General features: G+C 37.0%; 1 protein-coding gene across 2 annotated transcripts in view; it reads right to left on the bottom strand.

Annotated features, from left to right (window-relative positions):
* The window catches only part of LOC127445525 (gamma-tubulin complex component 3 homolog), a 33205-nt gene that overhangs the window by 12328 nt on the left and 3224 nt on the right, over window positions 1-17653 (bottom strand). For both annotated transcript variants that reach the window (XM_051705673.1, XM_051705672.1), the window contains exons 4-11: window positions 16544-16627; window positions 16090-16307; window positions 13446-13618; window positions 11633-11745; window positions 5763-5888; window positions 2782-2850; window positions 2564-2696; window positions 1681-1847 (exon numbers count right to left, since the gene is read on the bottom strand). In XM_051705673.1, coding sequence (XP_051561633.1) covers window positions 1681-1847; window positions 2564-2696; window positions 2782-2850; window positions 5763-5888; window positions 11633-11745; window positions 13446-13618; window positions 16090-16307; window positions 16544-16627 — 1083 coding nt within the window. The remainder of the gene's footprint in view (window positions 1-1680; window positions 1848-2563; window positions 2697-2781; window positions 2851-5762; window positions 5889-11632; window positions 11746-13445; window positions 13619-16089; window positions 16308-16543; window positions 16628-17653) is intronic.

Raw genomic sequence — 17653 nt, 5'->3', positions numbered from 1 at the left:
ACTCTGAGCTCGGCATCTATTAAAATGACAATTGCTGAGAAAAATGTTGCCGAGCAAAACGAGGAGCTCGTAAAACTTTGGACTCGGAGGAGAGCAGCGTTGATGTTTACATTACCGATATAACCCTCTCCATCACCAGCACAATTTCAACACTGCTTACACAGTGAAAAAGCCTGTTACACTTCAGCGGCAGGAAGATTAAAACCTGTAATTACAGGCAGGAGCGCCTGATTGGTGCCCATGCAGAGGGGAAGCTGGCCGCTGATTGGGCGATAACTCTTTCACATCCATTGACTTCAGACTTAGTTGAGTGGGCACAAACTAAGTGAAGAAAGATTCATAGTCTATCTTGTAATGGCGGAGAAGGACAAGGAGAAGTAGGAGGAGGGATGGTGGAGTGCCGCAGAGGGAATGGAAAAAAGTGCCTATTAGCACACCCTCATCTATTCTCATCTGGGCATGTGTGTGCTGGAGACTGTGCTTCTAAAACTAAATGAAACTCAAGTGCAGCAGTATTTCACAGTCATACAACAATGAGTCATTGAAGAGGACAATGGCCTGGGATTGGCCTCCATATTATGAAAGGGTGAGAGTCCAAACCTGTCTGAATTTTCTCTCCACATAACTTGAACATGAGGGTGAATGTGTAAACGTCATGATTAATTTAATCCATGAGTTAAAGTGATCAATAACAGAGCAGTTACTGAGATGAAGCGAGCTGTATTCGGCTGGTCATGTGATCTTAACATGGCAGCCTCCATGAGGGGACCCTCTCCATGCAGAATAAAACAGCTTTTATAAGATTACTGATATGACTGGAGTCTTCATCTCATATCAGTGCTCATGATTTTATCCATATGTTTCAAAATGACAATAAATTACTCTAGAAGTAAAAAAAAAAAAATGTGTGCACCTTTAAACTAAATGATCTGTTACAGGGTTTCAACACCTTTAACCAATAAATTTCAATAAAATATGATTATTTCGTGATTACAGGATAAAGGTCTTTGCACACCAAATGCAAATTTCTGTCCGATCTGCTCGCTAAAGTACTTGTTTGCTTGTCTTGGTTGTTTTGCAAACTTATCAAGTGGTTTTTCTCATTTGTCATAGGCAGAGGGCAGACCAGCTGAAAGGTGCTTTGAGCCACCCACCATACCGGGGTGAAATAGGTTTGTCAATTAGCGCCACCTATTGTAAAGGCGGGAATGTGTTAATGAGATCATTTGAGTCGCCTTTGGTGCGAAAAGTAAGCTTTTACAAAATAATCTGATAGAAACTGCACTCACAAAGAGCATTTTCTAGCCTATTAAATATTTCAGAGCTGAGATGAACCTTTATTTTCAATATGGAAATTTCCATGACTTTTTAGGATTGCACCAATTTCGATGGCTTAGCAGGATTGTAATAATAAAAAATAAAAAACGCAAAAATATTAATATTTCTAGGTTTATCATTAGCAGGGGAACCCTAGCTTAAGGCCCTCAAAGTTACTCTATAGTGTTGATGAAAAAAAAAAAAAATTTTTCTTATATTGGGAAATCTGTGGGTTGGCGTCCCCACCCAGGTCTGTAGTTACTGCTCCAGTATGATTTTTCAATTGTATTCTTGGCAACAAACATTCATAAGGATATCTTGGAGTGAGTTTGCGAAGACAGCAGTGTGTATATTTGTCCTGACCTCATGGTACGTATCCTCCAGCTCCCCGTCATAGATCCAGCGATACAGGAAGTTGAGAATTGGGTGAGACACCAGACCAAGGATGTGCTGGATCAACGCTCTCATATGGGGGTCGCCCGTCTTTCCGTAAGCATGCACTGATGAGGCCAACTCTCCTCCTTTTCGCCCTGAGAGCCAAGGTTAGAGAGATGATGAAAATCAAAAATCTTTCTGCTAAAAGCACCTCTTTGCCTGTGAAATATTGTTTAGGGGCTCAAACAAACATACAAAAATAAATAAATAATAAAAAAAGAAAACTATAAGGAGCCAAATTAAGACAGACTTTTCAAACACCAAATTAAAGAATTGCATGATTTACGTGATTGTTCAGAGACAATGTCCTCAATACTCACATTATATTTTCAAAATGAATTCTGATCACCCAAAAGTTTCTTTTTAAGCTTCGCAATTGATTGTTGTTTTATAACTATTGTGCGGCATGTTTGCAGTTGACTCTGTTGTGTATTCAGTATTTTGTATATACATTTTAACGAAGTAGCAAAGGCATGCATCTGAAAGATGCCATAATCTAATACATAAACAAGAAATGAAATTTGCCGTAGCCACATATGATACAAATGAAAGCTTTGGTGTCTGTAGCTAATGGCAATTCTATTTATATTTTACAATTATTATCCTTCATACAGGAAGAGCATCTGGCGTGAAACCTGTGCCAAGTCAAATATGCGGATCACGGATGGTCTGCTGTGGTGACCCCTAACGGAAGCAGCCGAAAGAAGAAGAGGATTATCTTTCATATGTATTGCTGTCACATGTTCTTAATTTCAAGCATTTACAGTCACTTGGGTTGCAGTCTTAAGCCCTAAGTTGTCTCAACTCTAACCTTGGCAATAGTCCACCAGGGCCGCCAGTGTTTTCAACCGAACTTTGGGGTCGTGGGTCCATACCAGCAGTCTTCTTAGAGTCAGACAGTTGTCAGCGGCCTCATTTACACCATGATCGTCCTCCACCTGCAGCTAAACACACACACATTCACGTATAAATCAATTTGTTACAGTCAAACACACACATATAGTGTATGACGTGCTGTCCCGAACTCACCTGTGCATGCAGTACAGACAGCAGCCGGTAGTATTCCTTCAGCTCTTGATGCAAGGCAGCACAAAAACTCTGAGAATAAAGAAAGAGAGGACCATAAGTGTTGCTTAAACAATACTGGTCAGTAAGGACGGATTAAGAACTGATAGGCCCATGGGCCGGTACACCATCGAGGCCGCCATGACGTGACTATGTTCGCCTTTATGTGGTACAGGACGCTTGGCAGATTTGGTTGGATTTTTCAAATTGATGGAAGAAAAGTTTGGAGCAATGTCTTACGGCCGATTATATGTACTTTTTAAATTATGAACCGTTCCAAAATCATGCGTTATTAATAGGGATGTGCACGGTTTTCAAACAGGGTTGCTGCAGAATTCTTCAAATCATATTTAAGACTTTTTAAGACCTTTTTCAAGACCTGAACAGATAAAATTAATATTGTACCCCCATACCAAAACAAACCCACTAAAATCACAAAGTTTATAATACTCACATGTTTTCCATAAATATATCACATTAAAATTGGTTTATCTACCATTATATAAATAAATAAAATATAGAGGTCAACCGATATTGGATTTTGCTGATATGATGATGTGTTGAAAGAAAGGCAATTAATCTGCCAATAGACCTTTTTCACTCTGGTTTTTGGAACGCGCAAGTAAACGTTTACAGGGTAAACTTTGACAGCGTTGAATGGGAGATCACAGCAAATATTATTTTCACTTACCCATTTGCTCCAAGAGCAAAAGAAAAAATCCACTATTACATCTGAATGACTTTCCAAAAGGAAAAAATAGAGCGGTGGATTAAAACAGTCAGATTGGAGAAGATGCCAAATTTACTGTCACTCTCTCAGCAGCTGTATTCGAAACCCACTCGCAGCTGTTGTAATTCGTTTTTTTAAAACTAATTCTAGGGTAACATAACACAAAGCATAATGTTATAAACTTACACTCAATATAAAAAAAAAAAAAAGATCATATAAAAAAGTTGGCTAGATTTACGCTGTTAAATATGGTGGAAACACATCACAGTCTGTGAAAAAGGTCTATATTTTTTTTAATTGGTAGCCTACATTAAATGTACTTAGTTTTTCCATCCTGTGATGGGGAGGGCCAGACAGAGACTACAAGAGTCCCAATTGAATTAAATTCCATATGCAGTTTATGGTGCAACCAAAATACTAATAACTGGGGGGGTTGATACATAGCGTGGAACTTTTAACTTTAAAGGCTAAAATACATCGGGAAAGTATCCCAGGTTTTTAGCTTCATCCAATGCAAGTGAATGGACACCAATTTTTGACGGCCTAAAAAGCACATTTAGTCAGCATCAAAGTAATCCACACGACTCCAGCCGATCAAGTAATGTCTTCTGAAGTGAATCAATATGTTTGTGTGAAAAACTAATCACTAATTAAAACTTTATTAACTTTTAAAAAATCGTTTCCTGTAAGCACTCAGTGCCTCACGTCGCTATTGCGTGACGTCATCACGTTGGTGCGTTCACGCGAGAATTCAGAAGTTCCGCTCTGATTACCACAGAGGAACGTACTTCACGCGAGAGTTAGGTCAATTCAAACAGCTGGCGGAAGCGCAAATTTGAAGTTAAAAAACGTTTTAATTAGCAATTAAGGTGTTTTTCACACAAACATACCGATTAACTTCAGAAGACGTTACTTAATCGACTGGAGTCGTGTGGATTACTTTGATGCTGCCTAAATATGCTTTTCGGACCGTCAAACATGTATGTGTCCATTCACTTGCATTGGATGAAGCTAAAAACCTGGGATACTTTCCTAAAAATCTTAAATCTTGTTCTGATGAAGAAGGAAGGTCATATACATCTTGGAAGGCCTGAGGGTGTGTAAAATATCAGCCCATTTTCATTTTTGGGTGAACTATTCCTTTAAGAATATGGCTACTATGTTGCAGGCAGTGACAGAGATTATTTTTGTTCGACTTTAATGTGATTTTATCATTTGAAGATCTATGTACTGTGCTATTTCGGCTCATAGCTCACTGTGCACTGTTTGACACATCCATGTCATTAAACATTCTTTATTCCCGAGTCCCAAAAAAATAACAGAATAACCGTTCGTGAACTCTAACGATTAACCAAATATTACAAACGGTTACCGTGCACATATTTAGGGTATTAAGGCGTCTTTCACTTTATAATTAAACATTAAATGCATGCAGGACTTTAAAGTCCTCTATACTGTTGCACGAATTCTGTCCCTTATATAAATTAAACAATTAGCTTGTAAACAGCCATGCTAAATTGCACCTTTGTGTTTGGAAGTGTTTTGTAAATCAGATGCTGTTCTCTGTAGTCCATCAAATTAACGCGCTGCACCTGTGAGACTCAGATTACCTGAGCGCGTACTCGAGTGTCTGTACTCGCCCTGTTGTGGTCCAGCATGCATTTGGCCGAACAAATGATATTTCACATAAGGCTGACATTTACGTGGATTTATAATAGATATCTCAAAATAAATAAATAATTGGTTTAGAGCTCAAGGCCCTTTGGGTTTAGAGGCCCCTGGGCAACGGCCCCATCGGCCCGGTGGTTAATCCGTCCCGGCTGGTAAATCAAATATGTGTACTGAAATAAAACTTTTCCTTACCTAAAATGTGTAGGGATATTTATAGTATATTTGTAGTGTTTCGGGACAGTAGGCTGAAAAATTTTTTTTATGCCTTGCAAAATTAAACGTTTTTTGCGATGTATTGAATAGCTACTAATGCAAAATTAAAAATCTAATAAATTACTTTGGACTTTTTTGTAAAGAAAACTTAGTTAAGTATTATATTTTTTCTGATGCATATAACATATGTTTCTTAAAAAAAAAAAAAAAAAAGTTTAATTTTTGTGGGGGCCAGTATTAGCCTGGCATCCCGGCCAATGAATATCCTTATTGTTGAGCACTGTTTATGCATAATATTTAAAGTTGCATGTGATGTGTGTCTAAATGTTACCTGTCCGACAAGGCCGAAGGCTCGGTCCAAGTTGTGAGAATCTGTGTATTTTCTGATTTTATTGTGAAGCCATCCGAGCTCAGCCAGTTTGCTGCTAGTGTCTCTTAAAGACTTACATAGTGGCACCTAAAAAAAAAAAAAAAAAAAAGCCCAGACACAAAAACAATTATTTGCTGATTCATGAGCAGAACAGCAGTATACAGTATGATGTTGACGACACAGTAACTTACCAAAATGAAAATCACAAAACTGAAATCAAAACTGACCCCATTTAATTCCACGTGACATTACACATCAGAAAAACTAAACATGTTTGTCTTCATTATCTTTTATTAAGGTGGGGAGGGGGGGGGGGGGGGTTCCCCAACACTTTTTTACGATCCAACTAATTCTCCATGGATATGATGAAGTCCTGGCTTACATTTCGTCTTGGAAAGTCTAGGAATTTAGTGTATAATAGATGTCGCTAATCCATTATTATTTGTGCTACTTTTGGCTCATCTCTTCTGCTCAACACTAAAACGGTTTAATAACGTTTAATAAAAGGCCCATTTAGCCTTTGATGAAGTGTTCACTTGTAAAGGTCATCTAGATTCCTTCGTTACAAAACAGACACCCAGTACTTTCAGATTTCTCCTTCACATATAAAGAGAGAGAGAGAGAGCAAGAGAGAGAAGCTATAGCAAATTCCAGGCATTTCAAACTAAATTAATTTTAGGAATGGTTTATTTCTTTGCCTCAATGCAAAACATGAGGTGAATAGAACACTTCTGGGGACTGTGGCACTGAAAAAATAAAATGCTTTATATGCTTTTAAATTTTTTATACAGTACTGTGCAAAAGTCTTAGGTGCATTGTATTTCTCACAGAAACATTACTCTTTAAACGGTTATTTTATTTATTCTGCATTTAGTGTATCAGTACTGAAATATCAATTTATATTTCAACATTCCCTTTGCAAATAGGATTGAATAGAAGAAGAACAAGGAGCCCTACAACTGATGGTATGGCCTTCACAGAGCCCGGATTTCAACATCATTGAGTCAGTCTGGGATTACATAAAGAGACGGAAGCAATTGAGACAGCTTAAATAGATAGAACAAGAGTGGCAATTTCTCCTAGAAGCTTGGAACATCCTATCTGCCAACAACCAAGAAAAACTGTGTTCAGGTGTACCTAGAAGAATTGCTGTTTTGAAGGCAGAGGTTGTCACACCAAACATTGATTTTTGTTTGTTTATGTTTTCTGAACTTTGTATGATGCTAATTAATAAATGAAAACTATTTACGGCAAACTTCTTATGGCATTACTTTAGAAGACTTTTTTCACAAGTGCCTAAAACGTTTGCACAGTACTATACATACTAAAATGCTACATTAATAAGTATTAATGGGTTCAATTCCTACAAATCGATTCTATGCATGTATTGAGGAATAGTTCACCCAAAAATGAAAATTCTCTCATCATTTACTCACCCTCATGTCGTCCCAGATGTGTGACTTTCTTTTTTCTGCAGAACACAAACGAAGATCTTTAGAACAATATCTCAGCTCTGCAGGTCCTCACAATGCAAGTGAATGGTGGCCAGAACTTTGAAGCTCCAGAAAGCACATAAAGGCAGCATAAAAGTAATTAATACAACCCCAGTGATTTAATCCATGTCTTCAGAAGTCATATGATAGTTGTAGGTGAGAAACAGATCAATATTGAAGTCCCTTTTTACTATAAATCTCCACCTTTGACCAGCCCTGACCAGTAGGTGGCGATATGCACAAAGAATGCGAATAACCAAAAAACAAAAAGAAGAAGAATGTGGAAGTGAAAGTTAAAGATTTATACAAGATTAATAGTAAAAACTGACTTAAATATTGATCTGTTTCTCACCCACCCACACCTATCATATCGCTTCTGAAGACATAGATTTAACCACTGGAGTCATATGGATAACTTTTATGCTGCCTTTACGTGCTTTTTTGAGCTTCAAAGTTCTAGTCACCTTTAACTTACATTGTATGGACCTACAGAGCTGAGAATTTCTTAAAAGAAATCTGTGCTCTGCAAAAGAAAGAAAGTCATACACATCTGGGAAGGCATGAGGTTGAGTAAATTATGAGAATTTAAATTTTGAATGTTTTCAAAAACATTTTCATCCCAGCGATAGCTCACTTGACATAAAACATAAAAGCACACTGTTCTTTAAAAAAAAAAAAAAAAAAAAAAAAAAAAAAGGATCCATTTGAACGGTGTCACTTTAAAAGGACACCTGATCGATGATCTTTGATTCACATTTAACGTCTGCCTGGAAATACAAATAAAATAAAAATATGCTTTGAGAGCCATTAGAAGCAAACAGCTTCTTGAGGCCTCACAGCCAGACAGAAGCAGTTGATGGTTAGATTAATACTTCACGTTTCCCATAATGCATTTACATAAGTGACTACAGATGCCCTCTACTTATGTGCTTGTTTAACCACTGTGACAAACGCACATTTATGAGAAACGCTACATGAGAAAAATTTTCTTGTAATATACCACGTTTTATACTCGTGGGTATAAAACGGTAATTATATTTCTGATTTATTGGTCAAGACGGTTTTGTGTTTTTCACGTTTGTCTGATTTGACTAATTATAGAGTCAATAATTGAATTGAGAAAGGTTGAATCAATTTACTTTTAATTATCAAATGCCAATTTTTTGCCATATTATTTTATTAATACGGCACACACCTGTATTCATAACCGGGGCGTGACAGCTATGGCATGTGGGTGCTTGTATGTGAAAGAGACAATTTTATAGAAATGGGTAGAAACAGAAATTAAACAGAAATAAGTAGTGCTGCAGCTATCTATTATTTTTGGGTAGTGGTTTTGAGTTATTATTCTTATAAAAAACTCATAAACTGGGTTATTGTTCTATAAGCATGTCAAGTGTGAAAATAACACAAAATAAAGAAAAAAAAAAGCATTGAAATTTTGTAAAGAGAAACATAATGCACTGAATATTATCTGACAAAAAATAAAGATGGAATTTTCAGTAATTAAATGAAATAATAATGGGGTTTTTTTTGTGTGTGAAATACTTTCATTCGAAATATTCACATCTTAAATATACAAACATGTTAAATTGCTGCCCCCAAAAATGCAAGCACTGTTAATGAATGCAAATTCAGAATCAGAATGTATATATTACACACACATTGGCACATGTTCCTAGTGTTATGCTTACAAATAATTTTTGCAATAAAAGATAGTTCCATCTCCAAAATCTGATTAGCCACATTCGAAATTGCTGACAGCTGACAACTTGAGATATTTGTAGACAGTGTCAGAATGAGGCTGTGTACCGAGTTTTATGACAATCGGCCACAAGGTGGCGCTATAACAAGGATATTTACATTTTCGCCAATAACTCTGCAGCCGAGTTGAATAATCTCAAAATTCTTTTCCCCTCTACTTCCCTGCACCAAGACCAACAAAATGTACATATTCATTTTATTGCATTTTATAAAATGTTTCCGCTATTCTAATTTTCTAAAAAAGCAACTTTTTCAAACTCCTCCTAGGCCGTATATCCGATTCTCACAAAAAATGGTGTGTGTCTACTATAAACCCTCCTGACAAAAAGTTATCAAAGGAATTTTGATTCGTCGAAGCATTGCGAAGATATAAGTCAACGAATTGGTCAGGCGTCGTCCATTTTGTACGTATTGACCAATATCTACCAAACGAAAAGGCCAAATGTTACGAAACTTGATACATATATACAGCAGCACATTTTGAGTCTGCATGCAAAATCACAAAAAAATTAGCCTATAGCGAACTGTAATATCAATGAAGTTGAAAATTGGTATGCTTCTTTTAGGGGCCAAATGCTAACATATTCTACAATATGACTCATATAAGTCGCTTTGGATAAAAGCGTCTGCCAAATGAATAAATATAAATGTAAAAAAAACATGGCCGCCCAGCAGCTAATCAAATTTCAGCAAAATGGCTGTATAAATGGTGTGTAAATTATTGTATATTATCCAATGTTACCTGCTATTGTGAACTACATCTAGGACTCCCTAGGTCAATAATTATCAAAGAAAAGATGAACTTTAGTTATTTATTTAGGGGTTGCATTTATCATGTGGGTTTGACCGTGTATCCAAAAGCCTATAATTCCTCAAATAAATATTCAAACTTCTAAAACCTTTTTGGAGATTGGGTGCTTTGTGGCTTTATAACAGTTAAAAAGTAAAAAAAAAAAAAAATAAATAAAAAAGAAAATGACCACCATAACAATTATCCTGTTTCAGGATCGTTGAACACAAGACATCAGTCATATTTAACACCAGTTTGCAAATTCAGCAACTTACAAAGTACATATACAAATACATACCTTTTTTGCATACTTTGAAAGTTCTTAAAAGGCTTGAACCCGGACAATTGCTGCTTGCAGCAATATTTATTATTGTTGTTGTTGTTATTATTATTATTATTATGATTATTGTTATAACTTTCCTCAAGAAACTTAACATCTTAAATCAATGCAAAAAGTAAAATAACATATAAATAAAAAAATTATCCATAAATAAAACACTTAATTAGGCTCTTTGTGTTTTTAGTAATCTCTATATAGAACATTTTTATGTGTTCTTTATATCTAAAGGAAAATATGGCTGGTTTGTTTCCTGATATCAAACATCATTTGAAAATAATTTTAGAAAGGGGTTTGATGTGTATTTTAAAAACCCACTTGACATCGAGAGAAACCAGAATTGTAGCAGGTGAGATCTCCGGAGCACAAATGACAGGACTGGAATGACTTTAAGACTCGCGCGCACTTGCGTGTTTCAGACTGCGTGCGCAACACTCGCACAAAACAGTCGGCGTGTTTGGATGGGAGGCATGTTTGGAGCGCGGGATGAATGTCTTTGAATTTGCCTTGGCGGTCGCTCAAGCGAAATTTCATGCTGCAGAAGCGGATTCAGTGTCATTTTGTCTCGCGTTTTAGACAAGCATTTCATCTAATGACGTGAGCAGCTGTCAGTGAAAAACTGCGTTTCATTATTTCTATCAGTCTCACGTGAAGCCCCTGACCACTGATATATATGCAAACATGGATATATCGACATACACAATGTACAAACCTTGCATCGCTGTTTTCTGCTCGGTATCGTATTTTCTAAAGCCAAATCAATTCCACACCCCAGAGGATGCACTTTTTCATTAATAATCTCCTTTCATCTTCTCATTTAAATGAATTTGAGGAATGAGCAGTCTCTCTGCCTTCCTCCATTTATCCGACAAGAGTGTAATGCGTACGTTATGTGCTGTACACATTTCTCTTGTGGCAATTTTGCATTACTGTGATTGAGACGATAATCCAAAATGTATACCGGTTGGCAAATTTCTACTGGTTTATCATATCTATCGGTATATCGCCCACCCCTAATCACCACTGCTACAGAGTATTCGAGTATGAAAATTGAGATTGCATACATTGTGTAATCAAGTTAGCCCAGTAAATCAACGAATCGTTTTAGCCTTAGAAGTAAGTAATAAAGAAATAAAGTACAAGGCCAGAGAGAGTAAGATAAATAACAGGACAGGATCAGAAAATGTTGTTCTTAACTCATATGACTTTCTTTCTTCTGTAGAACACCAAAAGAGATGTTAGGCAGAATGTCAGTCTTAGTCACCATTCACTTTCATTGCGTCTAATATCCATACAATTAAAGTGAATGGTGACTGAGTCTAACATTCTAACAAACATCTCCTTTTGTGCTCCACAGAGGCAAGAAAGTCATGCGGGTTTGGAACAACATGAGGATGAGTGAATGACGACAGAATTTTCATTTTGTCTGAAATATTCCTTTAATCACCTTTGAATCAATTTTGTAGCAGTTTTCTGGACCGCACATCTTGATGAACTTTCCATCTATCCCCTGGAAAACATACAGAATGTCTCGGACGAGAGCCACCTCCCCGATCTCAGCTGCCCAGAGCAAAAGACAGAAAGAAAGAGTGAAAAGACGAGAATTTAAATGACAAAGCTGTAAAGGTCACGTTCGTATATCTGTCATGAATGTGAAGAGAAAGGTTCCATGTGGTCGACTGCATCTTAAAAGGAATTTTTCAGGTTCAGTACAAGTTAAGCTCAATCGACAGCATTTGTGACATCATGTTGATTACCACAAAAGTTAATTTCGACCTGTCCCTCCTTTTCTTTAAAAACAAAAATGGTGCCTGGGTAGCACAGTGGTAAAGACGCTGACTACCACCCTTGGGAGTTCGCTAGTTCGAATCCCAGGGTGTGCTGAGTGACTCCAACCAGGTCTCCTAAGCAACCAAAGTTGCTAGGGAGGGTAGAGTCACATGGGGTAACCTCCTCGTGATCGCTATAATGTGATTCGCTCTCGGTGGGGCGCGTGGTGAGTTGTGCATGGAAGCCACAGTGGATGGCGTGAAGCCTCCACACGCGCTATATCTCCGTGGTGATGTGCTCGACAAGCCACGTGATAAGATGCGTGGATTGACGGTCTCAGACCTGAAGGCAACTGAGATTCATCCTCCACCACCCAGATTGAGGCGAGTCACTACACCACCACGAGGACTTAGAGCGCATTGGGAACTGGGCATTCCAAATTGGGAGAAAATCCCCCCCCCCAAATAAAAAACAAAGAGAGAAAAAAAAAGAAAAGAAAAGAAAAAAGTGGAGGTTACAGTGAGGAACTTACAATGGAAGTGAATGGGGCCAAATTGTGGAGGGTTTAAAAGCAGAAATGTGAAGCTTATCATTTTATAAAAGCACATGCATTCATTATTTGGTTAAAGCTTGTGTATTATTTTGAGCTGTAAAGTTGTTTAAACCACGTCATTTTTAAAGTGGTTTTAGGGTTTGTTGACTACATCGCCATGGCAACAAAGTTGTAAAATTGTCTATAACTACACAGAAAAGGTTAGTAAGTGATTTTATCATACTAAAATCATGTTAACAAGCATATTGTTTAAATGTTTTGTCTATACTTTTTAAACAGTGAGTATTTTAATGTTTACGGATTGGCCCCAATCACTTCCATTGTAAGTGCCTCACTGGAACATAGATTTTTGCTTTTTTTAAAGAAAAGGAGGGACAGGTCAAAAATAATTTTTGTGGTAATCAATATTATGCCACAAATGCTTTCGATTAAACTTAACTAGTGATGAACCCGGAATAGTCCTTTAAACACCTTTCAGGCCTCTGAAATCTACGCTAGTTCAGTTTCTTGTATTCTAATTGAAAAAGGAACATTTTAAAGAGGCTATCTTGACACACTTAAAAAGGTAAAATATATATATATAAATATATTTTATAATCTGACAAACAACAAAATCTATTGTAAAATGTAAAGCATCATTGATGCTCAGTAAACCTTTTAATCAGTCACTTGTAGTGTGACATAATCTGTAATGCTTTATTATAACTAATAAACATTTAATCCTCTGATTAGGCTATCTAGAAACTTGCTTTTCAGGCAAATACCTCAGATTTTACCCTTAAAATGATATAGGTGAGGTAATAATAAAAATAAAAGTAACCCCAAATTAAGTTCTTGAGAGACAAGCTTTTGAGTACACAAGAGATATTTACACAAAATTCTTGCCTGAAATGATCTCCTCTGAATATAGTCAATTACTGTGGTTGCAGAAACTCACCGCTGCCATCTCCGTCCCATCGCTGTCTTTGTGGGGCTCTAGGTGCTGGGCTGGCAGATGGTCCACTGGTGGGACATGGAGCAGAACCTGCCCCAGAGGGGGAACTAGAGACTGGGAGACTCCAGGCTAGCCGAGACCCCCTCATAGACTCACTGACTGACTGTGTACCAGGTCTAAAAAACAAACATACAGAAAATTATCATTGTCTGAAAATCTCCATACTTCATTGTTTAACAGAAAAATTCTAGGCAGGTCAAAAAAATATTTGCATTGCTCTTTTACTTCATACATTTCCACCTCAAACACTATTTTCTTGAGACGCGTCTTCGTTACCCATTTTCAATACTTGTGGGAATTCACTAATTACCTCGTAATGGTGTGCCTTAAACAAATAACAACATTGTGGTTCAGACACTTTAATGATGCTGTTGCTCCAACAGGTTTACTGTGAAATGGATCCAGTAATCAGTTAATCTAAGGCTTTGAGTACATGGCTATATTTAAGTGTTGCAGGTGCTAGAGAGCCGCATTAATAATAGATGTGGGCCCAGTGTTATTAGAGTATTAAACATGCTGCAAATACAGCAGCCACTTTAACAAAAAAATAAATGTTTTAACATTATTATGAAAAACCAAAAACCATAAATTATTTTTCACAGATTGTATTATTTTGGTTAATGGAGATCAAGAAATCTGAGGCCAGATTCACAAAAATCTTTCTAAAAAAATAAAAAAAATTCAAAAAATATTGGATAGGATAAATGACAAGAAATAAAATATTATTTAGGCTAAATCCACGTCTAAAATTTAAACTAAATGTTTTGAAGATGAGACTGATTAGATTTCCTCTAGACCTAAAGGCCCTGTTTTAACCTGGTATTAAAGGGATAGTTCACCCAAACATGAAAATTCTCTCATCGTTTTCTCCTCATGCTATACCAGATGCATATGACTTCCTTTCTTCTGCAGAACACAAATTAAGCTCTGTAGTTCCTCACAATGCAAGTGAATGGTGACCAGAACTCAGAAGGTCCAAAAAGCACATAAAGGCAGCATAAAAGTAATTGATATGATTCAGTGGTTAAATCCATGTCTTCAGAAGAGATATGATAGGTGTGGGTGAGAAACATATCAATATTTAAGTACTTTTTTGCTAGAAATTATTCTCCCTGCCCAGTAGGGGGTGATAAGCATGAAGAATGTGAATCACCAAAAACACAAGAAGAATGTGAAAGTGAAAGTTAAAGTGGAGATTGACTGAACAGGGAGAATTTAGAGAAAAAATTACTGAAATATTGATCTGTTCTCACCCATACCTATCATATCGCTTCTGAAGATGAGGGTCTCTGATTTCATGACCACATACAGTGGATATAAAAAGTCTACACACCCCTGTTAAAACAGCAGGTTTTTGTGATGTAAAAAATTAAACAAAGATAAATCATATCAGACTTTTTGCACCTTTAATTGAAAAATTTACAACATATGCAATGCCACTGAAAACAAGTGACACTTTTCAGAGAAAAAAAATTAAAATACACTTAGACTAACTTAACTGCATAAGTGTGCACACCCTTTTATAATTAGGTATGTGGCTGTGTTCAGAATCAACCAATCATCAAGCTCATGCGAAATAGTACACACCTGTTTTCACCTGAAGTGACTCTGATTAACTCAAAATAAATCTCAGCTGTTCTTGTTGAAATTTTCTGACATCTTCTTGGTTGCATGCTACTACAAGAGCCATGGGCCACAAAGAGCTTACAAAGCATCAACAGGATCTCATTGTTGAAAGGTATCGCTATGGTGAGGGCTACAAAAAAATTTCCAAGGCATTAGATATACCATGGAACTCAGTGAAGACAAGTGGAGAAAGTATGTCACAACAGTGATATTATCAAGAACAGGACGGTCCCTCCAAAATTTATGAGAAGCCAAAGAGAAAACTGGTCAGGGAGGCTGTCAAGAGGCCTACAGCAACATTAAAGGAGCTGCAGCTCTTTCTGGCAAGTACTGGTTGCTCCCTACATGTGACGGCTACCTCTCGTATTCTTCATCTGTCTGGGCTATGGGGCAGGGTGGCAAGACACAAGCCTTTTCTGACAAAAATAAAAACATCCAAGCCCGGCTAAACTTTGCAAAAACCTATATCCAGTCTCCCAAAGCATGTAACTGGCAAAGTTTAAATTCTTGTTTTAGCAACCACATGTGTTTTTGACTACCTCCTTATGTGGTTTCAGTGATCTGATCCCAAAACATTTCATCCCATTTAGCCCTGTTTTTAACACTGACCACATATTAATGCATATTAATGCATATTAATATCAGGTTGAAACAGGGTCAAAGAGATAAATCACTGATATAAAATAATCTAAGTTTAGTTGTATTGACCTTGAAACTAACTGTAAACAAAGAAATGGGAGAGTTCTCATTGGAATACTCACCTTATTTGGGAAACATGTTTTTTGGACAAACAATGCTAACTAAATTTTACCTGTAAACAGGCATGAGTCTAAATGTGAGCTGTTACACCTTTAAAAGGCTAGCACTATTTCATGTCTCGTTTGATTGCATTATGCATCATGTTGCATGTGGTGGAATTTCTGATGCAATGTGCACTGGCTGTTGCTGCCATTTCACTCACCCAGTAAGAAGTGATGGAGGGGTAGGTCCAGGCCCAGGCCCGTTGATCGTAAACGCCCCCATACTGCTGATGCCACTGGTGGCCATGCTGGAGTTGTGGGCGGCAGCTGAGCGCTCCGGGTAACTGAGAGGGAGGCTCTGGGGACGGGCGTAGTAGAACGGGGTGGAGTGGACATCACGGGGCAAGGCCTGGGCGATCAGAGCTCCATAACTGCATACCTGGGGGAGCAAAGAGGATTTAACCTCTGACTTATTCTGCATCGCTGAGACGCTGTAATGGTAAAGTATTTTTTTGAATGACAAATAGATATGTAGACACTGCTGAAATCACGTTCATCTTCTGATGTTTTCATTTTGTTCAATACAGAGCTAAATTATCTCATGAAAATGGTCCTTTTCTAGCCCAAATGTGTTGTTGTGAAGTGTAAATGAAGAATAGTTGAAATATGTCATACAGGCACACGACCGGATGGCTTCCTTGGGTCCTCACAGAGGCTGAGTAGGAGGTATAAGATGGACCATTTGTGTTTCAACACACCCTGTTCAACAGAATATACATAATCAATATGCTGTTCATAATATTACAAATATTATAATAACAGCATGCAGAAAACTGTTTCGCAGCATTTTCAGTGTAATCAGCTTTGATAATTATAATGGAAGCGATTTAGTTTTGACATGTTTGTGACAGTGTATCTGTAGGTTGTTTATCATTATAATTTATAAATAACTTGCGCATTAATATACAAATGAATTGTTGTGCGGTCACAACTGTTTTCTTTTTATTTTCTAACTTAAGTAAAAAGTTATGAAAAATGTTGTATTCCCGAAAATACATAAGAATGTTCTTTTTTTCTTAAACCATCAACGTTTATAGCTAGATATGTTCTTACAAACTTATTCTTAATTCTTACTAATTTTTTCTGTTTCTTAAGACTTTCATGAATTCAGCCCCAGGCGAGCAATTGTGCATATTTCGACAATTTAACAACAGCTTGAAACATCACATCCAATAATATTTATATTACTGTTACTGTTATATATTACTGAGTCTTAACCTAAATGTTACATAACTAGGGCCCTATGATTTCCACGATGCAGAAACATGGACAGAATCAAGGAATAGAGTCAAAAAAGCGAAATTATCAACGCGATGACGAATTTCACGGAATTTGACATTTTTGGAATAGAATGAATGTTTGAATGCATGACTAATCAAATTGAAATTGTGGTATGTCCTAGTGTGATTAATCCACAAAAGTCTGCAATTTAACTAAATAAATATACAGTCTGCATGTGCTGTGCACTTCAAAGTGAATGTGTGAAGCCGGCTGCTCATACACAAACACTCATCATGAGCATCAAGCACACACTGTGTGAATTAATGAGGAGCCCTGCAAATGCACACTATATTTATAGTAAATCACAGCCTTTTGCGATTTAATAAATACATTATATAACGAACTGCTTATCCGAAGTTGAGAAGCTATCATCAAACATACAAACTGAGATGGGTTCATTCGGTTTTACGCCAAAATAAAAGCTCAATTTAAGTACAGTAGATG

The sequence above is a fragment of the Myxocyprinus asiaticus genome, chromosome 8 (assembly GCF_019703515.2).
Source record: "Myxocyprinus asiaticus isolate MX2 ecotype Aquarium Trade chromosome 8, UBuf_Myxa_2, whole genome shotgun sequence".
Taxonomy (NCBI): Eukaryota; Metazoa; Chordata; class Actinopteri; order Cypriniformes; family Catostomidae; genus Myxocyprinus; species Myxocyprinus asiaticus.
The sequence above is the reverse complement of the archived record's forward strand: the minus strand, read 5'-3'. Positions and strand labels throughout refer to the sequence as shown.